The sequence below is a fragment of the Schistocerca nitens genome, chromosome 1 (genome assembly GCF_023898315.1).
Source record: "Schistocerca nitens isolate TAMUIC-IGC-003100 chromosome 1, iqSchNite1.1, whole genome shotgun sequence".
NCBI classification, from domain to species: domain Eukaryota; kingdom Metazoa; phylum Arthropoda; class Insecta; order Orthoptera; family Acrididae; genus Schistocerca; species Schistocerca nitens.
The window spans coordinates 172,019,402-172,045,415 of NC_064614.1; the positions used below are offsets into that span (position 1 = coordinate 172,019,402).

General features: G+C 46.5%; 1 protein-coding gene across 2 annotated transcripts in view; it reads right to left on the reverse strand.

Annotated features, from left to right (window-relative positions):
- The window catches only part of LOC126244757 (uncharacterized), a 59,465-nt gene that overhangs the window by 17,478 nt on the left and 15,973 nt on the right, over nucleotides 1–26,014 (reverse strand). For both annotated transcript variants that reach the window (XM_049948265.1, XM_049948264.1), the window contains exon 2: nucleotides 19,311–19,448. In XM_049948265.1, the coding sequence (XP_049804222.1) occupies nucleotides 19,311–19,448 (138 nt within the window). The remainder of the gene's footprint in view (nucleotides 1–19,310; nucleotides 19,449–26,014) is intronic.

The window sequence follows — 26,014 nt, forward strand, 5'->3', positions numbered from 1 at the left end:
CTCAGAAATGATACAGGATTTGGGCTGGACATCATTAAAAGAAAGGTGTTTTTCGTTGTGACTGAATCTTCTCACGAAATTCCAATCACCAACTTTCTCCTCCCAATGTGAAAATATTTTGTTGACACTGACCTACATAGGGAGAAATGATCACCACAATAAAATAAGGGAAATCAGAGCTCATACGGAAAGTTATATGTGTTTGTTCTTTCTGCACGCTATACGAGATTGGAATAATAGAGAATTGTGAAGGTGGTTCAATGAACCCTCTGCCAGGCACTTAAATGTGATTTGCAGAGTATCCATGTAGACTGATTGGTTGATTGGGGTTGAAGGGACCACACAGCAAGGTCATCATCAGCCCCTTGTTTGAAATGCAGTCCATTCAGACAGTTTGACATCTCAGAAAAGTCAGAACGATAAAAGGGAAAAGGCTAAAAAATGTAAAAGTGCAGTCGTGTCATCAATGGTAAAAACAAAATGAGGGAAGTTAGCAAGAGAGCAACCCCAAGGCTATTCTAGAGGCAGGTTTATCCCACCTCTGAAGCAGTAGAGGCAAGACCACCTGCTATTTAAAAGCGTTCAACCACTAGAATGTAGAAGTGCGTATGGGAAAAGGACACTAACCAATTCTAAAAAGTGATAAAAACAGAGGAAAAGGGAAAGAAAAGAGGATCTTGGCCAGGGAGGGGAGTCGGGAATCTCCCAACACAGCTTACAGTGGGAGACACCCCAACCCTCACCATCCTATCCCAACACCAGAGTGAGATTAAAGACCTTAAAACTGAGAATAAAAACCACTTTCACAGAGGAAACTGAGAACCAGTTTGACCATCCGGGAATAGTCAGCCAACATTAAAGGTAAAGTGCAGGGAAGTCTGTAATTAGTACGCAGAGCCAAAAGAAGGGGGGTATTCCACCAAAATGTGGGACTGGAAGGCTCCACAACCACAAAGTGGGGGTGGCTCATTGCGCGAAAGAAAACCATGGGTCAGCCTGGTATGGCCAATGCGGAGACGACACAGGGTGGTTGAGGCCTTTCAGGAGAGGCGGAATGAAGAACGCCATGGGACTGGTGGCACCTTAATTGCACGAAGTTTATTAGACAGGGAGGTAGCCTCCCAAGAGATGGCCCATGATTGTGCGAAGTGGGATTTGATGTGAAGCCGTAATTCTGCTGCAGGAGGGGTTACACAGAAAGGGGGGGGGGGCAGGGGGGTAAGTGACTGCTCCCCCAGCCAAACGATCAGCAAGCTCATTACCTGGGATACCCACATGGTCAGGGACCCCAAAGGAAGTCAATGCAACAAGCAGCATGGTGAAGATCAGCGAGCTGGTTATGGATGGCCGAGACCAAGGGATGGCGAGTAAAACACCAGTCAAAGGCCAGAAGGCCACTCATTGAGTCCGTACGTAACAAAACGCAGTTGAGTTGGGACTGTTGAATAAAGGTAAGGGCCTGGGAAATTGCCATTAATTCCGCAGTAAACACTCCGCATATAGGAGGCAAGAGATGATTTTCCGTGCCAACAGAGGACGCGAAGGCATATCCCACATGATAAGTAGCTTCAGAGCCGTCAGTGTAAATAACAACAACATCCCGAAACTCCCATAAAATCTGACGAAAAAAACAAATGGAACACCATCGGGGGAATGGAATCTTTCGGACCTCTGAGGAGATCCATCCGAATTCGGGGCCAAGGGAAAAACCAAGGGGGGTGTTGGGGAGGGAGCGTCGGTGACAGGACAAAGAAGGAAGCTGAAAATTGAAAATCTCAGCGGAGAGAGACAAGGCGGAGCCCAACCGGTAAAGCCACCTGAGAGCAGGGATTAGGTGGGTGACGTCCATGGTCCGGGAACAGGATAGCATAGGAAGGATGAGTGGGGGAGGAACGGACAGCAATTGCATAGGACACCAGAAGCTGTGACCGCCCAACAGAAAGGGGGGATCCCAGCTACAAACAGAAGACTATCAACAGGGCTAGTAGGTAAGGCACCAGTGGCCAAACTGATACCACGATGGTGGACCAGATCCACAGCAGGTGCAGTGTGGAAGGAGCAGCCGAACCATAAACTTGACAACCATAGTCCAAGCGAGACAGCACTAAAGCCTGATAAAGGCAGAGAAGGATGGAGCGGTCCACACCCCAAGAGGTGTGGGCAAGGAAGCAAAGGACATTGAGTTTACGGAAACATCCTACCTTCAGGAGTCTGATATGAGGCAGCCAAGTGAGCTTGTTGTCGAAAAGAAGACCCAGGAAACGAAACTGTGGGACCACAGGTAATCGTTGTGCATTGAGATAGAGCTCCGGATCGGGGTGGATCGTAGTACGGCGACCAAAGTAGCAACCCATAGTTTTAAAGGAGAGTATTAAAACCCATGTAATATGGTCCATGCAGATGCATGCCATATAGCTCCCTGGAGCTGCCACTCTGCAGAGGCCCCATCGAAGAGGAACTAACCCAAATGCAGAAATCATCCACTTATGGAGCAGGAGCGACCAAAGGACCAACAGAGGCCACAAGTCCATTGATAGCAATGAAGAAAATAAGTACACTCAATACCGAACCCTGTGGGATGCCACTCTCCTGGGTCTATGGAGAACTAAAAACAGTACCAACCCGAACCCTGAATGACCGATTGAACAGGAACTGGCAGATGATAAAAATCGGGAGTGGGCCTCGAAGACCCCACTGATGAAGTGTAAGTAAGATGTGATGGCGCCAAGGCGTCATAGGCCCTGCAAAGGTCAAAAAATACTGCAACCAAATGGCAACACTGGGAAAAAGCCTGCCGAACTGTGGATTCGAAGCGAAGTAAATGATCGATCGGAGACCGTCCCTCTCGGATGCCACACTGGTAAGGGAGCAATAGATCCCGAGATTCGAGGACCCAATTAAGCCGATGGGCTACCATCTGTTCAAGTAACTTGCAAACAACATTTTTCAGACTAATTGGGCAACAGCTTTCAACCAACAGGGGTTCTTACCGGGCTTAAGGACAGGAACGACGATGCTATCCCTCCACTGAGAAGGGAAGTCACCCTGGAGCCAAACACGGTTAAACTCTTGGAGAAGATGTTGATGTTGCCATTGTGGAGCACTGAAATGTTGAAGCAGTTGGTTATGAATGGAGTCTGGGCCAGGGGCCGTATAATGAGAAAGACGAAAGTGCGGAAAGAAATTCCCAGTCAGTAAAAGGTTCGTTTTAAGATTCTGACTGACAAGGGGTAAAACATAAGGCAGAAGCTTCGGCCTACTGTTTCTGGTGAAGGAAAGCAGCCGGATAGGAGGCTGATGCTGATGCTGTTGCAAAATGGGTCACAAGATGTCCTGTGAGAATCAACGGGTCTGTGCAAAGGACATCCAAGAGGTGAAGGCCTGGGAGGGTGGACTGCCAATGGCAACCTTGGAGAGAGCGAAGTGTAGCCCATACCCGTGACACAGGGACAGTAGAACCGAGGGAAGAAACAAAGTGTTCCCAACACATCCGAACAGAGATAAATTCTGCCGAAATTTTTACAAAGGTACAGACGGTGTTTAGAAAGGATAGATTGCATGCAACCGGTGGTGGAGTGTTCAACGCTGTTAATAGTAGTTTATCCTGTAGCGAAGTAGAAGTGGATAGTTCCTGTGAATTATTATGGGTGGAGGTTACACCCAACAACCGAGCTAGGTTAATAATTGGCTCCTTTTACCGACCTCCCGACTCAGCAGCATTAGTGGCAGAACAACTGAGAGAAAATTTGGAATACATTTCACATAAATTTTCTCAGCATGTTATAGTCTTAGGTGGAGATTTCAATTTACCAGATATAGACTGGGACACTCAGATGTTTAGGACGGGTGGTAGGGACAGAGCATCGAGTGACATTATACTGAGTGCACTATCCGGAAATTACCTCGAGCAATTAAACAGAGAACCGACTCGTGGTGATAACATCTTGGACCTACTGATAACAAACAGACCTGAACTTTTCGACTCTGTATGTGCAGAACAGGGAATCAGTGATCATAAGGCCGTTGCAGCATCCCTGAATATGGAAGTTAATAGGAATATAAAACAAGGGAGGAAGGTTTATCTGTTTAGCAAGAGTAATAGAAGGCAGATTTCAGACTACCTAACAGATCAAAACGAAAATTTCTGTTCCGACACTGACAATGTTGAGTGTTTATGGAAAAAGTTCAAGGCAATCGTAAAATGCGTTTTAGACAGGTACGTGCCGAGTAAAACTGTAAGGGATGGGAAAAACCCACCGTGGTACAACAACAAAGTTAGGAAACTACTGCAAAAGCAAAGAGAGCTTCACTCCAAGTTTAAATGCAGCCAAAACCTCTCAGACAAACAGAAGCTAAACGATGTCAAAGTTAGCATAAGGAGGGCTATGCGTGAAGCATTCAGTGAATTCGAAAGTAAAATTCTATGTACCGAGTTGACAGAAAATCCTAGGAAGTTCTGCTCTTACGTTAAATCAGTAAGTGGCTCGAAACAGCATATCCAGACACTCCGGGATGATGAAGGCATTGAAACAGAGGATGACACGCGTAAAGCTGAAATACTAAACACCTTTTTCCAAAGCTGTTTCACAGAGGAAGACCGCACTGCAGTTCCTTCTCTAAATCCTCGCACAAACGAAAAAGTGGCTGACATCGAAATAAATGTCCAAGGAATAGAAAAGCAACTGGAATCACTCAACAGAGGAAAGTCCACTGGACCTGACGGGATACCAGTTCGATTCTACACAGAGTACGCGAAAGAACTTGCCCCCCTTCTAACAGCCGTGTACCGCAAGTCTCTAGAGGAACGGAAGGTTCCAAATGATTGGAAAAGAGCACAGGTAGTCCCAGTCTTCAAGAAGGGTCGTCGAGCAGATGCGCAAAACTATAGACCTATATCTCTGACGTCGATCTGTTGTAGAATTTTAGAACATGTTTTTTGCTCGAGTATGATGTCGTTTTTGGAAACCCAGAATCTACTATGTAGGAATCAACATGGATTCCGGAAACAGCGATCGTGTGAGACCCAACTCGCTTTATTTGTTCATGAGACCCAGAAAATATTAGATACAGGCTCCCAGGTAGATGCTATTTTTCTTGACTTCCGGAAGGCGTTCGATACAGTTCCGCACTGTCGCCTGATAAACAAAGTAAGAGCCTACGGAATATCAGACCAGCTGTTTGGCTGGACTGAAGAGTTTTTAGCAAACAGAACACAGCATGTTGTTATCAATGGAGAGACGTCTACAGACGTTAAAGTAGCCTCTGGCGTGCCACAGGGGAGTGTTATGGGACCATTGCTTTTCACAATATATATAAATGACCTAGTAGATAGTGTCGGAAGTTCCATGCGGCTTTTCGCGGATGATGCTGTAGTATACAGAGAAGTTGCAGCTTTAGAAAATTGTAGCGAAATGCAGGAAGATCTGCAGCGGATAGGCACTTGGTGCAGGGAGTGGCAACTGTCCCTTAACATAGACAAATGTAATGTACTGCGAATACATAGAAAGAAGGATCCTTTATTGTATGATTATATGATAGCGGAACAAACACTGGTAGCAGTTACTTCCGTAAAATATCTGGGAATATGCGTGCGGAACGATTTGAAGTGGAATGATCATATAAAATTAATTGTTGGTAAGGCGGGTACCAGGTTGAGATTCATTGGGAGAGTGCTTAGAAAATGTAGTCCATCAACAAAGGAGGTGGCTTACAAAACACTCGTTCGACCTATACTTGAGTATTGCTCATCAGTGTGGGATCCGTACCAGATTGGGTTGACGGAGGAGATAGAGAAGATCCAAAGAAGAGCGGCGCGTTTTGTCACAGGGTTATTTGGTAACCGTGATAGCGTTACGGAGACGTTTAATAAACTCAAGTGGCAGACTCTGGAAGAGAGGCGCTCTGCATCGCGGTGTAGCTTGCTCGCCAGGTTTCGAGAGGGTGCGTTTCTGGATGAGGTATCGAATATATTGCTTCCTCCTACTTATACCTCCCGAGGAGATCACGAATGTAAAATTAGAGAGATTAGAGCGCGCACGGAGGCTTTCCGACAGTCGTTCTTCCCGCGAACCATACGCGACTAGAACAGGAAAGGGAGGTAATGACAGTGGCACGTAAAGTGCCCTCCGCCACACACCGTTGGGTGGCTTGCGGAGTATAAATGTAGATGTAGATGTTTGCTCTGTTTGATTAAGTAATGGGCTTTAGCACGAAGGCATTTAAAGGTAATAAGGTTGGCAACAGATGGGTACCTCTTTAGGTGTTGCAAAGCTCGACGGCGATCATGGATGGCGATGGCAATGGCAATGGCAATGGCCGTACTCCACCACGGGACTTGCTGGCGGCGAAATGGTCCAGATGAGCACGGTACAGCAAGGCTAGCAGTGCGAACAATTGCATCAGACACTTCTCGTAGGACGTCATCAATACAGCCTGACAAAGAGGGAGAAAACATGACCTGTGCAGTGTATAGAGGCCAATAGGCGCATTGGAAAGACCAATGAGGTAACCTGTCCATCATGGAGTGGGAGAATCAAAGGGAAATGGTCACTATCACAAAGGTCGTCGTGTGGTGATCAGTGTAATGAAGGGAGGAGGGAGGGAGAATAAAGAGAAAGATCAATGGCAGAAAAGGTACCAAGACCAGTACTAAAAAGAGTAGGGGAGCCATCATTAAGAAGGCACAAGCAGTGGTCTGCAAGAAACTGGTCCATGAGAAGACCTCGTCTAGATGGAAATGCACTGCCCCACAAGGGATGATGAGCATTAAAATCCCCGAGAAGACGCAACGGAGGAGGAAGTTGCTGAAGAGGGGCAGTTAAGGCAGCAGGTGTAAGAGTCCTGTCAGGAGGGAGATAAAGATTGCAAACTTTAACCTCAGAGTCCAAGAGGAATCCACATGCTAGCAACCTCTGTACGGACCAACGTACAAATGCCACTAGAGGCCCGCAGGGGGCCGACCCGATTTCGACAGAGAACACGGAACCCACAGAGGGTCGGTGAGTGACCATCAGTAAAATGAGATTCCTGTATAACCACACAAGCTGCAGAGTAAGACGAAATAAGGGATTTCAACTCCAGAAGGTGACAGTAATATCCATTACAATTCCATTGGATAACCACAGAACGATGATTCAAATGGGGGTTGAACAAGTTAAAGCCAGTCATGTTGCCGGGTCACCACCCGTCACTGACAAGGAGGGGGCGACATCCATGAACAACAGGTCAGAATCAGGTTGCGAAGCCGGGGATGGGACCTCTGGTGACACCAGTGGCTCCTTGTCCCAGGACTTATGTTTCTTCTTCTTTTCTGTTTGAGATTAAGGATGGCTGTGTGGCATAAAGGAGCCAGCTGTAGCAAGATAGGGAACAGAAAGAGATTGGGCGACCTGGGGGCCCACAGACTGTGGTTCTCGCAGTTGTCGCGTGGCAGCAGACCTTTGGCCTGGAAGGTGCCGGGAAGGGGTATCCCGGGAGGGGCGCCCTTGACAGGCGGATGCCGAAGAAGTGGGACACTTCTCCAGCTGGGGAGGGGGGGCGGCGGCCGGAGGAGAGGGTGTGGGAGCCGCAGGAGAGGGAAAGAGGAGAGGGGTTTGGGGCTGGGGGGGAGAAAGGGGTGAAGATGTAACTAACGCATAACTAGATGTCATGGACACAGGGTGAAGACGTGCATACTTCTTACGATGCCTCAGTGTAGGTTAAATGATCAAGAGACTTCTACTCCTGTTATCTTCTTTTCCTTCTTATATCCTGGGCAATCTGGTGTATGTGGAGAATGATTGCCATGACAATTAACACACACAGGAGGGGGAACACAGGAACTCCCCTCATGGAGTGGACTTCCACAGTCACCACAGAGTGGGGCCTGCGAACAGCAGGAAGACATGTCCAAAATGCAAGCACTTAAAACACCTCATAGGAGGTGGGATGTACGGCTTCATGTCACATCAATAAAGCATAATCTTTACTTTCTCAGGGAGGGTAACCCCTTCAAAGCCGAGGATAAAGGCACCAGTATCAATGCGATTGTCCTTCGGACCCTTCTGAACACGCCGAACAAAGTGAACACCCCGCCGTCTGAGATTGTCCCGAAGTTTCTCATCAGTTTAAAGGATGAGGTCCCTGTGAAAAATCACACCTTGAACCATATTTAGAGACTGGTGGGGGGTAGAGGACACAGGAATTGTGCAAAGATGGTTACAGGCATGAAGGGCCGCAGACTGGGCAGCTGAAGCACTTTTGATCAACAATGAACCTGACCGCATCTTGCTCAGAGAGTCCACTTCACCAAACTTGTCTTCAATGTGTTCCACAAAAAATAAAGGTTTGGTAATGGTGAAAGTATCCCCATCAGTCCTGGTGCAAACCAGATAGTGGGGGAAAGGTTTCGCCCCTAGCCGACGAGCCTGACCCTCCTCCCAGGGGGTAGCCATGGAAGGGAAGGCCGAAGGGGCACGAGAAGCAGCACTAAAAGAATCAGTGCCACGCGGAGAGACGGCCGCAGAAAAACAGCCAAAGTTCTGGACCCGTATGTGTTTCATTTGCATAGCGTCCGCCCTGATACCACCCACTCTGATCAGGGGCTCTCCCCACGGGTGTCACACAGCCACAGTAAGGGCCGTCTGGCACGGCGACCATTGCCAGGAGTTCCGATGCTCCAGGACGACAAGCAACCACTCCTAGGCTCACATGAGGAGGTCACACCTCAGGTATCAGAAGTGTGATCCCTGTGTGTTCAGGGGGCTAAACCAAAAGGGTACATAGCGACCCCACCATACGGGATGGCTTCCGTGCTGGCTATGCACCATAGGATCAGACAACGACGTGAAAGAAAAAGTGGAATGAACTAGGAGGGCACACATCTGATACACCAAGTAAGGTGCTCTTCCCAAAAAGGCTCACACTACGGAATAGAAATTTAGTAATGGAGGTCAAAACCCCAGAGGGGGGCCTGAGAATGCCAAAAAGATGAGGCGATTACGCAACAAAACCAAATTGCAAAACCAACATAAGCCGGAGGATAGACGGGCCAACATAAACAAGGATACCAAGAGAGGCAGAGGAGAGGGTGAAGGGGAAGGAGCAAGGAGAGGAAAGGAGGGGAAGGGCAAGGGCAAGGAAATGCAGCCCTGGAAAGGAAGGAAGGCTGCAATAGCTCGGGGTCCTGTGCTCACCACGCACCTACTCACGAAAGAACCATGAGCATCCTGGGGGGTATCCATGTAGATGCAGATGTAGACGTAGACTCCAGGACCCAACCCAACCGCCAACATACCATACGTTCCAGCAGCTTACAAAGAATGTTGGTGAGGCTGATAGCTATCCACATAAAGCGGATTTTTACTGGGTTTGAGCACCAGAATGATGGTACTCTCCTGCCATTGCGATGGTTGAAGATTATGAGGAGATGTCACTTGTAGTCAGATGAGAGATGTTTAATCATCAGACCTGGTTCAGGACTAGTGTCAGGGCAATGTGCAAGGGCACTGAGGAGCTCCCACTCTGTAAATGAGGTGTTATAAGATTCACTGTGGTGTGTAGTGAGTGAGACGACTTTCCCTTACAACCGCCATTTGAGAGTGAGAAAGGCTGGGGGGTAATTCTCCGATGCAGAGGCTCGAGCCTAGTGCTCGGCAATCGCAATTTTGTCGGTAGATAACACACCATTTATGTTAACACTGGGAACACCTGTTGGGGTCTGGTACCTAAAAACAAGTTTGATCCTTGCCCTGACTGGGGAAGGTAGCGTATGGCACCCAATGGTCACGACGTATCTCTCCCAACACTCCTGCTTACAATGTTTGATAAGCTGGCGAATGCGGGCAACGAGCCGTTTAAAGACTATGAGGTGCTCCAGGGAAGGGTGCCGCTGTAGAGCATGGTGACACTCCTTAATCGCTTCAGCGACTTCTGATGACCACCAAGGGTCTGTCTTTCGCCGGGGTTACCCTAAAGAGCGAGGGATCATGTTTTCTGCCACAGAAACGATTGTTGTAATCACCTGCTCAACCATCACATCAATGTTCCTGTATGGGGGAGATTCAACGGTGACAGCAGAGGTGAAAGTTTCCCAGTCCGCCTTGTTTAAAGCCCATCTGGGCAGGCATCCATGGGCCTGATGCCGGGGCAGTGACAGGAAGATAGGGAAGTGGTCACTACTACACAGGTCGTCATGTGATCTCTAGTGGATAGATGGGAGAAGTCGTGGGATACAAATTGATAAATCAATGGCCGAGTTACTACCATGAGCCACACTGAATGTGTGGCAACCACACTATTTAAGAGACAGAGGTCAAACTGAGACAGTAAAGTTTCGACGTCTCTGTCTCAGCCAGTAAGCATGGTGCCGCCCCACAAGGGGTTATGGGCATTAAAATCTCCCAAAAGTATGAAAGGTTTACGGAATTGATCAATCAGTGCAAGCTAATACATTCAGGGGTACTGCACCATCTGGAGGAAGATATACATTGCAGACAATTATTTACTGTGTCATCCTAATTCTGGCAGCCACAGCTTCAAGAGGGGTTTGAAGGGGCACAGTTCCACTACAGACTAAGTTTAAGACATAAACGCTAACTCCACCTGACACTCTATTATAGTCGCTACAGTTTCTGTAATATCCCTTATTGTCACGGAGGGCAGGGGTCCACATTGCCGGGAACCAGGTTTCCTGGCGGGTAATGCAGAAAGCAGGTGTAAAGCTTAACAGTAGCTGTAGCTCAGCCTGGCAGTGGAAAAAACTGCGGCATTTCCACTGGAGGATGATGTCATCTTGAGGCTGGGAAGGCATGGAACATTCAATGAGGCAGTTTATGCCTCACAGACACCTGCTGCCGCTGACTTATTGCCTGAGCAGTCTATATCCATTGTGTCTGAGGGTCTGGTGAGATATAGGTCCTCAGCGGACACCAGAATCTCTACCTCATCTGCAAATGCAGAGCTTTTAGGTAGTGGTGGCGTGGATGCCACTGCAATTCCCTCGGTCTTGGGGATCTTTTTTGGATTGCTCTCTCTGCTCCTTGGGTTTTCCCTTGCTGGGAGGACTTCACTGATTCAGTCTCCAGGACTGAGGATGAGTGTGAAGCCTTACTACCAGCTGCTTTTGGGCTCCTCTGCCATTGGCAGGTGTCATCTTTCCTACTAGCAGAAACCTGGGAAGGAAGTGACCAAAGAGATCCTTTCCTAGTGAGAGGAGCCGAAGAAGACTTATGCTTCTCCGGCCCAGAAGTAGGGACTGATATCCCCGATGGTTGGGGAGATTTTGCTCCCGAAGTAGGTGGTGCAGGGGCAACAGGGAGGGAAGTGCCCCCCACCATCAAGGGGGCAGGTGTAGTCTTCCGGCTCTGACAGGTGACTGGGGTTGGCGGAGCTGATGGTGCTAGAACTGCTGTAGTAGCGGCGTAAGACGATGTCTTATGTACAGGATGTAAGTGTTCAAATTTCCTCTTAGCCTCAGAGTACGTCAGTTGGTCAAGGGTCTTGTACCCCATGATTTTCCCTTCTTTCAGCAGGATCCTGCAGTCAGTCTCACTCACTACACACCACAGTGAATCTTATAACACCTCATTTACAGAGTGGGAGCTCCTCAGTGCCCTTGCACATTGCCCTGACACTAGTCCTGAACCAGATCGGATCCACGGTCTGATGATTAAACATCTCTCATCTGACTACAAGTGACATCTCCTCATAATCTTCAACCATCGCAATGGCAGGAGAGTACCATCATTCTGGTGCTCAAACCCAGTAAAAATCCACTTTATGTGGATAGCTATCAGCCTCACCAACATTCTTTGTAAGCTGCTGGAACGTATGGTATGTTGGCGGTTGGGTTGGGTCCTGGAGTCTACGTCTACATCTGCATCTACATGGATACCCCCCAGGATGCTCACGGTTCTTTCGTGAGTAGGTGCGTGGTGAGCACAGGACCCCGAGCTATTGCAGCCTTCCTTCCTTTCCAGGGCTGCATTTCCTTGCCCTTGCCCTTCCCCTCCTTTCCTCTCCTTGCTCCTTCCCCTTCACCCTCTCCTCTGCCTCTCTTGGTATCCTTGTTTATGTTGGCCCGTCTATCCTCCGGCTTATGTTGGTTTTGCAATTTGGTTTTGTTGCGTAATCGCCTCATCTTTTTGGCATTCTCAGGCCCTCCTCTGGGGTTTTGACCTCCATTACTAAATTTCTATTCCGTAGTGTGAGCCTTTTTGGGAAGAGCACCTTACCTGGTGTATCAGATGTGTGCCCTCCTAGTTCATTCCACTTTTTCTTTCACGTCGTTGTCTGATCCTATGGTGCATAGCCAGCACGGAAGCCATCCCGTATGGTGGGGTCGCTATGTACCCTTTTGGTTTAGCCCCCTGAACACACAGGGATCACACTTCTGATACCTGAGGTGTGACCTCCTCATGTGAGCCTAGGAGTGGTTGCTTGTCGTCCTGGAGCATCGGAACTCCTGGCAATGGTCGCCGTGCCAGACGGCCCTTACTGTGGCTGTGTGACACCCGTGGGGAGAGCCCCTGATCAGAGTGGGTGGTATCAGGGCGGACGCTATGCAAATGAAACACATACGGGTCCAGCAAATGGTGCTCTCCACAGTTGACACAGATGAGAGGTGGGGTACATGGAGTATTGGAGTGTGATGGGCATCCGCAATCTCGACATGTGACGCTGGAAGTACAACAGGAAGACGTATGGCCAAACTTCCAGCATTTAAAGCACTGCATTGGGGGAAGGATATAGGGCTTTACATCACAGCAGTAGACCATCACCTTGACCTTCTTGGGTAATGTGTTAACCTCAAAGGCCAAGATGAAGGCAACAGTGGCAACCTTATTATCAGATCCCAGTGAACACGCCAAACAAAATTTACACCTCGCTGCTCTAAATTGGCATGCAGCTCATCGTCAGACTGTAAAAGAAGGTCCCTGTGAAATATGAGTCCCTGGACCATATTTAAGCTCTTATGGGGTGCGATGGTTACAGCTTGTCACAAGCGAGTAACGCCCGTAACTGGGCAGAGGATGCTGTTTTGATCAAGACTGACCCAGATCTCATTTTGGACAAGCCCTCCACCTCCCCAAACTTGTCCTCTAAATGCTCAACAAAAAACTAAGGTTTCATCATCACGAAAGATTCCCCATCAGCTCTCGAACATACAAGGTACTGGGGCGCCTGACATTCCTCCCATGGTGTGGCCACGAAGGGGACCATGAAAGCCTCAGTCACGGAGGGTAACTACAACGTGATGGCGCCAGGCCACATCGTACACCTTATGTAGGTCAAAGGAGACCGCAACAAGATGCCGGCAGTGAGTAAAAGCCTGTCAGATGGCTGATTCCAATAAGAGTAAATGGCCATTTGGAGATCGCCCAGCCTGGTAGGCACATTGATACGGGGACAAAAGGCAGCGAGAATTGAGTACACAACATAATCTGAAGCTGACCATCCTTTCAAGCAGTTTACAAAGTACATTCATCCGGCTAATTGGGTGGTAGCTGTCGAAAGACATTGAGTTTTTCCCAGGCTTAAGGATGGGGATAACTATACTGTCTTGCCACTGTGACGGAAAAGCACCCATGAGCCAAATGAGGTTGAAGACCCTGTGGAGTCGTTGAGATGGGGAATGTCCAAGTGTTGGATCATCTGGTTGTAGATGGAATCCAGGCCTGGGGGCAGTGTGTCATGAAGAGACAATAGCTTGCACCAGTTCCCATTCAGTGAAGGGTGTATTATAGGGCTCAACATGGTGTGGGATGAAACAGAGGGGGGTCTGTACAACTCTGCATTCCTGCCGGAGAAAGGCAGCAGGGTAGGAAGAGGACAATGATGCCATCGCAAAGTGTATCACGAGGTGTTCTGTGAGGACCAATGGATCAGTGCACAGAGCACCTTGGAGATTCAGATACTGGTGGCCCAGAATGCTACGGAGCTTTGACCAAACTTGTGATGAAGAGACATATGTCCCCAGGGAGGAAACATAATGCTCCCAGCATTCATTTTTACTCTGCTTAATAAGGTAATGAGCCTTAGCACAGAGACACTTAAAAGTGAGGAGGCTGGTCTGTGAAACGTGTCACTTAAATCACTGCAGCGATCGTCGGAGGTCCTGAATAGCAACTGCGACGTCCTTGGTCCACCACGGTACCAGCCGACGACAAGGGGGACCTGTGGATAGAGGGAAAGCAGTACCAGCAGCATGAAGAATAGTGGCAAAGATGTTTTGCATGACTACATCAATGGAATTTGAGAGGGAGGTGTCAAAGTGGACAGCAGATGTATACAAAAGCCATATGGCCCTGCCAAATGCCCAACGTGGGGGCCTGTCTGCCTGGCAACAGCAGGGGAATGATAGAATCACTGGAAAGTGGTCACTGTCACATAGGTCATCATGGGATGACCTACATAGGGAAGCGACGAGGGCAGGGGAGGAGATTGTGAGATCAATAGCAGAGAAGGTGCCATGAATGGCACTGATAGTGCATAGGGAAACCATAATTGAGGAGACACAAATCAAGGTCCATGATAAGTTGGTCAATTAGGATACCCCTACCCATTGAAGTGACACTCCCTCAAGGTGGATGCTGGGCACTGAAGCCCCCAAGGAGGAGAAAGACGGGGGGAGGGGGGAGGGAGGGGGGAGGGAGGGGGGAGGGGGGGAGTGGCTGGATTAACATAGACAGTGCAACGTAAGGAAGCGGCCTACCTGCAGGGAGGTAGACCTTGCAAATGGTGATTATCGGAGTCATTTGCACTTGAACCACTATCACTTCCAAGTTGGTACATAGGGGGATCCAGTCACTACACTAATGACATCAGAGCAAACAAAAGTACAGGCCCCACCAGATGCTACCCTGGGGGCCAGTACGGTTCTGACAGAATGCCCGATAACCATGAAAAGTTGGAGAGTGGTCATCATGGAAATTCATTTCTTGAAGAACAAGACAGAATGCAGAATAGGAAGAGACGAGACATTGCATTTCTGGTGGGTGACGACAGTATCCATTGCAATTCCACTGGATGATTGTGTGGCGAGAGCCCAAGGTAGACATGAAGAAGCTGAGGCGGAGGTCAGGTCACTCTGTCAGCAGTCGTCACTGACAAGGATGGGGTGATATCCATAAATAAGATGTCAGACTCAGGTTGTGAGGGGGAGATGGCACCTCCAGGGGCACCTTGCCTTGGGATTTATGTTTCTTCTCCTACTCCTCCACCTCTTTCTGAGGTGGAGCAGGGCAGGGCAAAGGGGGAGTACAGGCTTCTACAAGATCTGTAACTGAAAGAGAAAGGGTGAACTTGGGGCACACAGATGGTGCACCTTATGGCCGAGTGGCGGTATGAGTCTTCAGGCCTGAGAGACGCCGGGGAGAGGGGTCTCGGGAGGGGGCACTTCTTTGGCCGGGGAGGGGAAACGGCACCCTGACGGCAGGTTGTAAGAACTGCTGGGGAGGGGGAGGGGGGAGAGGGACGGGGCTGGGGTAAGGACGAGGGAGAGGGGGAAATGAAGTAACAGTGGCGAAAGTTGAAGATAGTGGCACTGGATGGAGTCTCTCATACTTTTGGTGAGCCTCAGCATAGGACAGGTGATCCAGGGACTTGTATTCTTGGATCTTCATTTCTCTCTTGCAAGCCAGGCAATCCGGTGAGTGAGGGGAGTGGTGGTCAGCACAATTGACACACATAGGTGGAGGAACACTGGGGCTTCCCTCATGGAGTGGGTTGCCACAGTCACCACACAAAGGATCCGCCATACAGCGGAAAAACATATGCCCAAAACACAAGCACCAAAAGTACCGCATAGGTGGAAGAAAGTACGGCTTCAGATTACATTACATCTGTAGTACATAACCTTGACTTTCTCTGGGAGAGTATCCCCCTCAAAAGCCCGAATGAAGGCGCCAGTATCGGTGCGGTTGTCTTTGCGATGCTTCTGCACACGTCTAACAAAATGATGCCACACTGCTCCAGGTTAGCCTAGAGTTCCTCATCAGTTTGCAGGATCAGGCCCCTATGAAAAACTACTCCCTGGACCATATCCAGAGATTCGTAAGGAGTGGTAGGCATGGGGACATTCCCAAGATGATCACAGGCATGAAGATTTGGGTGGCGGAAGAAGGTTTAATCAACAGGGAGCCCAACCGCATCTTACTAACTGTAAGAGACTCCCCTTCACCAAACTTTTCCTCGATATTTTCCACGAAAAACAATGGCTTTGTTGTGGTGAATGTGTCCCCACCTGTCCTTGTACAGATGAGGTAACAGGGAAATGCTTTCATCCCAAGATGGCGAACCTGGCCCTCCTCCCATTGTGTAGCTAGGGAAGGGAAGGTTGCCGGGACATATGAAGCAGCATTCAAGGACCAGTCATGATTCGAAGAGACGGCCATATTTTTGCAGCTTGATTCACTTCATGCGCCACGCATCTGCCCTGATACCACCCACTCTGACCAGAGGCTCTCCCCATGTGCACCACCCAGGCACAGCAAGGGCCGACTGGCACGGCGGCCGTTGCCGAGAGTTTTGATGCTCCAAGAAGATAATCAACCACTCCTTGGCATACATAGAGAGAGAACAGCTCAAGGATAAGTAGTGTGATCCCTGTGTTGTCATGGGGCTTAGCCATACGAGTACGTAACAGCCCCACAACAAGAACTGGCTACACGTGCTGGTGACCTAGTAGGGTTGAAGGGGGCTACAGTGGGGAAGGGAGAGGGGAAGGAGGGGAGAGAGGAATCCACACCATAGATGCTATGGAGAAAATTCTTTCCCATATGGCTTACACTAAAAACAGGAAATTTTGAAGTGGAGGTCAAACCTCAAGTGGGAACCTAAACACCAAAAAGGATGAAAGAACAGCAAAAGGAACAAAATTGCAACCAATACAGGAAACCAGGTGTATAGCCAGGTCAACATAAATCAGAACACCGAGAGGGGGGAAGGAGGTGGCAACAGGAAGGAGCCAGGATAGGGAGCGAGGGTGAAGGAAATGCAGCCAGGGAATGAAGAATGGGCCGCAACAGCTCAGGGCCCCATGTGTGCCACTCATGAACTCACAAAAGAACTGTGAGCCTTCTGGGGGGACAATAAACAGAATCGCAGACTGAAAGCGAAGTAAATAAATCTATGGTTAGACCAAACACCAGCCATATACCAGGAGGTACAAATACCACAATGAAGACCAATTCAACGGATATGATAAAACAATTATCATCTAAATTGTCATATGAAATGTCAATTACGTGTAATGAAATAACCACTAAACATAATTAAATGTCAGATCAGTTGTCATCTAAATTGTCATCATAATTATCAACTATGTGTAATGAAAGTTGTTCTCAAATAACAAGCTTAATGAAAATTGTATCAAAGATAACTTTATAGCAAATGCTATGATAACTGACAACGAATTCATCATTACAATGCGGCACATTAACTAATGAAATTACAGCCTTAAAAACTGCCTATCAAGCCACATGATGTGACAAAACAATTGTCTGGCGAACAGTCACAGTGTCTGTTCATAACCTATGTTTGGAGATAGACAAATTTAATGCGGAGCAAGATGCTAAGATTAAACGTAACTTGACACAAAAAGAGAAAGTTTTGAAAAAGATTATTCCATGTCTATTTCAAGGAGGGAAACTCATATAAATGAAAGACTGAAGTCACAACTACTGTGTGTTGTTTAGTACGCAGTTACAGATGCATTATCTCAGGGAGGTACTTTGAGAGATGCAATCAACAGGGAGTTAAACCAAATTAAAATGGTGCAAGACAAAGACTTACCACAGTGGTGGGATAGTGTCCTCACAAATCAGTGACATCCAACAGGAAATAACATTGGATAAACAGAAAGTAATTGACTCATCACCCTCCGTTGTTAGAGTAAAAGATGAAAATACTAGTCCAAAGTGTATGAGGAAAGGTATGGTAATGATCTAAGTCATGTAGGCACGTCATCTAACCCTGTATTGTATGACATTTAGGCAGAGCCTCAATTGTCATCTGTTCTGCTTGACAAAAGCTTACTAGAACACAGACAATTCCAAATGTTCACTCCAGATATAAAACATATTCACCCCATTGTCTTCATTACGTGCTTTAAAGGTGTATTACTGAGATAGTCAACTGATCAACATAGAATTCAGTTCATCACAGGTTTCATTCAGGGGGCCCCTGGTACTGCACAGAATTGTCAAAATTATGCACAAAGTATTCTTAGCTAAGACTGGTCTAGGGGTGTCCAGAAAAGACTCTTAAAGGAGGTCTTTATACAGAACCTTTTAACAGTAGACAATATAGCCTCCACAATTACTTTGGAAAGTACCTAAATAAAACAAGCTACTGGGAGGAGCCCATATGTGACTGAGAAGTTCTAAGAATATAGAAGGCTTTCCAGTTCCCCAATAACACTACACATGACTCTAAAATAAATAAAAAAATAGCAGGTAATAGAGCCATCTTTGGCTAAGAAGAAGTTTTAATACCAATTAGCATTAAAATTCCAATTATTCATGTTTTTTAATGTGCTCCTGCTGTGGTGACTGAACAATTAATTTTTGGATGATTAATGTTCAATCATTTTCTTACACATTCATTTTATGAGGGATACATTACACAAGGAATCTACAGTACAAACATTTCTAATCGATTTTTTTATTGCAGTTCTTTTCAAGTTGTGCGATGAAAACAGTTACAGATTATCTTTCTAAACCAGTACAGTTTTTAAGGCTGGCAGCCGTGTTCTACGCTACTGCCAGTGAAGTGCCTTAATTATTTGGAATAGATTTTGCTACAATTGATCTGGGGTTTGCAATCAAGCCAGATCCTAACTCCTTAAAACCTTCAGACTGCAATAGGTCTTCAAATTTTACCTCATACTGAGTGCAGACAAAACTGTGAAGCACACTGCAACATTTTATGTTGTCTGTAAGCTTAAGTGAGGCATTTAATTGTCAATGAAAAATCTGCCACTTGTTGGATAACTTTTCAAATGTACACTCAATAAGACATCTCGGTCTAGTCAGACGGTAATTAAATGTGCAGATTACTGAAGACAAAGTTCTTTCAGCAAAAGACCACATCACATTCTTGGACAATCTGAATCTGCAAATTCCACTGATATGTCTTTATGCTCCCTGACAACGGACCATCATTTTTAAAAGTTAACACCCACTCTCCTCAATAGATTCCTGTGAGATGTTGGGAATACTCCTGGCATTGGTAGCAGAGCTGCTGGGATTAATGTTTAGTTGACAGCATAATAATAACATGTGGAAACAGAAACAATATGCTAAAAATTTTGATAACAGAAAGTAGTTTACTTGTGACTCTACAGAAGGATGGGGACTGTCCTCCACTCCATCAACCTCGTCCTGGTCTCCGTCAGAACTGTTGTCAGACTGCTCAGACCAGTGTAATGGACTGGCACGCACCCCCTGCAAAGGCCTGGCACGCACCTCCTGCAAAGGCCACAACAGTAACTGGAGTTAGCCATAAATATGGTGTGCTGCATACAAAAAAGTGCTTTCCTTCACATCAGATCCGATAAAAGTAACTCAAATTTAATGCCTATCAAACATAAAATGTCAAACAATGGAAACTCCAGATAGGAATATCAACAATGAAGGAAAAGGCAGATTGCTTCTTACCATAAAGAAGACACATTAAGTCGCACACAGGCACAATTAAAAGACATTTACACAAACCTTTTGGCCAGTGCTATCATCAGTAACACACACACACACACACACACACACACACACACACACACACACACACACACACACACACACACACACACACGACTGCCAACTCTAGCATCTGCTGGAATTGGCAATCATGCGAGCGAGAGGTGTGCTTGCATGTGAGCATGAAGTGTGCTTGCATGTGTGAATGAATGATGTGTATCTCTTTTACTAATGCAGGCTGTAGTCGGAAGTTTTATGTAAGTATCTGTCAATTGTGTCTGCCTGCAACTTAATGTGTCTGCTGTAAGGTAAGTAGCAATCTGTTTTTTCTTACATTGTTAAACATGAAATGTGTTCTTTTTCATGCATTCACACAACTGTGAATCCAAGAATAAAAACACTACTTTACAGAAATTCTTCAGAAACATTAGCCAAGTCTTAACCATATTGTGGGATACCACACTTACTGTCATTGGAATTTTAAATTTGCACAACCTGTCAGTTAAGTTCTTTTAACAACAGTAGAGTAGAAAAACTGCTACATGAGTGCCGGTACAAATCTAGTGTATCTATGTTATTGGCCCAAATATTGGTACCCAACTATAAAGTTCTTTGTGCCTACATTTTACAACAGCTGAGTCCAATAGCTTGCAATCCCCATCCTTCCTCTCTCATTACAACCATTGTTACTGAGGGTGTAAGACAGAATATTAATCATAAAAAAACTGTTACATTAAAATAGTAAATAACTGCTACGTGTATCACCTGGGGGCTGGGGTGGGTGGGAGAGGAGAGAGAAAGAGAGAGGGGAAAGAGAGAGGGGAAAGAGAGGGGGGGAAAGGAGGGGGAGGGGAAAAGAGGGGGATAGGGGGAGAGAGAGGGGGGATAGGGGGAGAGAGAGAGGGGGGAGAGAGAGAGAGAGAGAGAGAGAGAGAGAGAGAGAGAGAGAGAGAGAGAGAATTCAGCAATTTATGTCTCTATTGGTGAACTATGATTTTGTACCTCTTTAACACTGTAACTAAACATCCAGCACAGTTATGATCTTAAAGATTCACATACAGAGAGAACGTACAGAGATAATGATAGAGTCAAAGGGTACATTTGAGAGAGGCAGCTATTACACACTGTTCCTCTACACTCCACTTCTCACTACCAGTAATGATAGTTTTCTTATCTCATGAATCAATGGCAGTAGCACTGCTATAGCTACCTTTTAATGGCTGCAAATCAACAACTTACTCAGTACATGGAAAAGATGCACCTTTCAAAAACTGTTTCAGTTGTAATATGCAGCAACACTTTAACTAATGTAGGACACATCACATTTATGTTTGTCAAAATTTACTTATCAAAAAAATTTCTTTCGCCATTGATAAAACACCTACACATCCAAACTTCAGGGTCCTCCACACTGCAGATTTCAGTGAGTAAAAAAATTTAGAGGTATATGTTTCCCATCACAGCAATTTTCATAGATGCTGTATATAATAAGCACAAATATATTCAACAGAGATTTATTTACTGCGCAATACCACATTTCCGAATTTACCTTGCGGTTTTAGTGCATTAAATATGGAGTGATTGTAAACCCTAATCTTATCATGCCATTCCTTTTAAAGTCCTGTAAAGTTTCTTTGTAGAGAAGATTGCCCATTTCACATTTTTCCAAAGAATTTTTTGGTATGCTCATTATATTTGACAGGCTTCCTTTTTTTGTTTGGACCCAATCATGGAGGACAAATGGGAACCTTGCACCATTTCTGTGTGCTTTCAATTAAAGAGTGATACACATTTCGACTGCTGCTAAAAATCTGTAGACAATAACTTTGAACAATGGATGATCTTACTCGGCGAGTCTGCACAGTGCAGGAGCTAGCTGTGGGTAGCCCAAGAGTGGCCAATGCGGAGCCAGAAGAGGACAACTCATTCACTGCGAGAGGCCTGCATGGAAGTCTTCCACACATTTGTAGTCTCCATAATGACACGCAGTTTGTTGTGTGTACTGTTATGCCATTCCGTCTCCCAAAGCTGAAAAACCCTATGGCGTGCATCAGAATGCAGGTCAGGTTCAGAGATGCCCATCTCCAGAAGAGGTTTCAGTGTAGCCCGTTTGGTCAGCGTGTCAGCAAGTTCATTGCCGGGGATGCCGATGTGTCCTGGGGTGCCACATAAACACCACTGAACAATGGGACCGGTCCAGGGCATAGATGGACTCCTGGATGGACGCTACATGAGGATGGTGAGGGTAGCACTGGTCGATAGCTTGTAGGCTGCTCAAGGAGTCAGTACGCAAAAGAAACGATTCCTCAGGGCATGAACGGATATACTGAAGTGCACGAGAGATGGCCATCAGCTCTGCAGTGAATATACTGCAGCCATCGGGCAAAGGAATGCTGTTCAAAATGGCCTCTGTGGATGTAGGCAAAGCCAACATGGCCATCAGCCATTGAGCCATTGGTGTAAACCACTTCAGAGCCCTGGAAAACGTCAAGAATCGAGAGGAAGTTACAGTGGTGAGCGGCAGGAGTAACCGCGTCCTTAGGGTCATGGGAAAGGTCCAGACAAAGCCGTGGCCTAAGTGTATACCACGGAGGTGGTAAAGGGAAGGATTGCACTTCAGACAGAAAGGATCGCACGTGAACCACAATTGTTAGCCCTGACCTTGGCCACTGATGTGGGAGATGAACTGCCGCGAGTGGAGAAAGGAGACTGTAATTCAAATGCTCAGGAGGCCTACAAATGTGTGCAACGTAACTGGCCCACAGTGGTGTACGCCTAACCTGCAATGGAGGAACTCCAGCCGACACCACGATGCTGGTCACCAGACTTGTCCTGAAAGCTCCTGTCACTAGGCAAAGGCCACAGAGGTGCACTGGGTCGAGTAAACGCAATGCTGAGGGCACTGCCGAATCATAAACCAGACACCCCTAGTCAAAGCAGGATTGAACAAGGGCTCTGTAGAGCTGCAGCAGCATAGAGTTGGTGGTGCTCAGGCAGTGGACGGTATTAAGGAGCTGCCAGCACTTCCACTTAAGCTGACAAAGGTGAGGAAGCCAAGTCAATCGGGTGTCGAAAATCAGTCCTAAGAATCGATATGTCCCCACTACAGTGAATGGATCGTCATTAACACGTTCACTGCCACTGTAATTGGCCTTGCTTTGCCACGTAACCAATATTTTTCTTAATAGAATCTGAAAATATATTGCTAAAAGTAATATAACATGTATTTATTTTATAAGTACACAATCAAATTTACTCTCGTGAATCAAAGTTGTTTTGGGGCGCACTAAGGCGTCAGTGGCATATCAGGCCATATTCTGTAGCGGGTGGCCGTGGACGCGCCAATGCGTCTAGTGTATTGTTCCTGGTTAGTGTGACAGTTTAGGTTACTACAATTTCATTTTATATTCATAAATGAAACGAAACATCCTACTGACAAACGACATATTTATTGGACAAAAAATATAGTAGAAACATTCAAATACAAACACAAGATCTCGAAGAAACTTCTGAAATAAAATGTATGTCAAATCTAAGAAAAATACAATCTAGAGCTTTATCCATTACTCTCAAACAAATAAAATAAATACAAAGTTTAAGAATAGTACCGACACATAACTGTCGAAAAATAAATGAGCAACGAAAGTGCTATCTGCCTTTAGAGGTGGTGAATAACACAACAATTCAAACAATATCCTGCTTTATTTGGGCAATCTAGGCACTCGTAAATCGTGTCTGTTCGTTGTCCACGGCTGGCGCATGATCTGCACTTTTTTCGCGGTGTTTTTGATTTTCCATTTGATTCTCGTTTTACCACAACATGTTGGGGATTTCTGACTGGCCGTTCTACCTGCTTTCGTGGCAATAGTGCTCTTATAATACTGAGTCTAAATTCTTGGAGGGGCATTTTTGTGCCACAATATTTATTGTGTAGGGCATGTGCGTTTGTCAGTATCATTTCCACAACGTGGATAAAAAGTTTCTTGTACCAGCGTATGGTTTTGCGTTCCGAGAGGTAATATGATAACATCTGATCGTGCCGATCAACTCCCGCCATAAATTTATTGTAGTTTACAATGGCCAAGGGCTTAGATTTCTTCTCCTTTCTTTTGGTTTCAACCTCAACCATTTCATTTGTAAATGCATTAGAAATGTAGCAAACCTCCCTCTTATCACGCCACTTACCTATCATAACTCCTTCCGCAAATCTGGCAACGGCTTCACCTTTTCGTAGTTTTGCTTCCTGTATTTCCTTGGGTGTATCCTTCCTATTCGCCCTCAGAGTTCCCGTGCAGTGGGTCTTCTTATCCAGGAGCAGCTTTGCCAATGCGAAGCTGTTATAGTAATTGTCCATGTACACATGGTGACCAGCATTCAACTTTTCATCTAGTAAATGAAGAACAATTTTTTGCGCATGGCCTCTTCCTCCTAAATCGTCCAGCATGCCAGTGTATACCGCGAATTTTAGGACCATTCCAGTGGGAGTTGTCAAAATATATAGCTTTATGCCATATTTGTGCTTTTTGTTTTTGATGTATTGGCGGAAAAGTAATCGTCCACGCCAAAGGATCATTGATTCGTCCAGAGACAGTTCCCGTCCAGGGTAGTAAACTTGGCACATCCTTTCATTGAAAAAATTGATAACGGGACGTATTTTATACAACCTGTCGGATGGTGTTGGTTTGCCCTGTTTTGGATTTTCAGAAAAGTGTAATGCACGTAGTATTAGCAGAAAACGATTTCGTGAAATACTATCGGCAATTCCTTTCACGTTGAATAAAGCGTCCTTTTTCCAATAGTCCTGCAAATTCCTCATCTTTACATTTCCCATGTGCAGGAAAACTCCCAAGAACACTAACAATTCGCCAACAGTCACATCTTTCCAACAGTTTATTCGTGATTGTCCTTTGGTTCCCGCAGAAAGGAATAATTCAATCGCGTTTCGATTTGTTTCTTCTACAACTGTCAATAGAAATTCGTCCGTCAGCAAAAGACGAAAATAATCTAAGGGAGTGTTTTCCGTCGGTTGAATAAGCAGTCCCTCATTTTTTATAAATGGGCAATTTATCATTCCAACTGGCTCTCTTTCCCACGCAACAGTTGTATCAGCTGCGTTATCTCTTGTTACCACTCCTTCTGCCATTTCCCTGTCGCTAGGATTCACAGCCATTTCTACAGTCTCATCTAAAACAAACTCGGCTCCGTCAGACTCTTCACTGGATTCCACGCCGTCCTCCTCACTGGCCAGTTCCGTTTCCGAATCGCTTTCTTCTAATATTCGTAATAATTCCGCATCCGTTAGTTTTTGTACGTTTCTTGTGTCCTGTGTTTTACGTTTCTTAGGTTCTGAAGGGCCCGCCGTGTCACGATTGTCTTCCATTTTCAGTCCCACAACAGAGAAAAACTGTAGGGAAAACACACGAACCGCACCCGCAAAAATTGAAAACAATACGTTCTTAGAGTGCCTGCGCAATGAACCACACCGAATGGCTGTGCCCGACTAAACTGTGGCGCTGAGAAACAGCTGAGTGTCTCGCCGCGCAGGCGCGTCGACGGCATATGCACTAGTATCGGCCGGACGCGCTGGTGCGCCGATGGCAGTGAACGTGTTAAGGTAAAGCTTCGGGTCCAGAAGAACAGTATGACGTGGACAGAAGTGCATAAACGAATTTGCGGCCAAAAACTGGAAACTGTGGGCCAGAGCCCATAACTGCGCCTTGTGGATGGCTCCCTGTAGGCACTGCTCAGCAACACCAGTACTGGTGGAGCAGTACGAAATGCAGAAGTCATCTGCATACAGAGAAGGTGAGACGTAAGGCCATGCAGTTGCTGCTAGACCATTAATGGCCACTAAAAATGGAGATACACTTAATACAGAGCCCTGCGAGACCCCATTCTCCTGGATATGGGGGGGGGGGGGGGGGGGGGAACTATGGGAGGCACCATCTTGGAAACGGAAAGCACGAAGCATAAGGAAATTTTGGATAAAAATTGGAAGCGGGCCTCTGAGACCTCACTCGTATAATGTGGCAAAGATATGTTGTTGCCAGGTCAGATCATACGCTTTTTGTATATCAAAAAAAGATGACAACCAGTTTTTGGTGCCTGGAAAAGGCTGTTGAGATGGCAGACTCGAGGGACACAAGATTATCAGTGGTAGAGCAACCGTGGCAGAAGCCGCCCTCACATGGAGCCAGTAGGCAACGTGACTCAGGAGCCAACCCAAAAGCCAACACACCATACATTCCAGCAGCTTACAAACAACATTGGTGAGGATGAGTTCCTCGAATTCCTGTCACCTCACAGAACCGGGAGACTACACCTGGCCCCTTGATGGT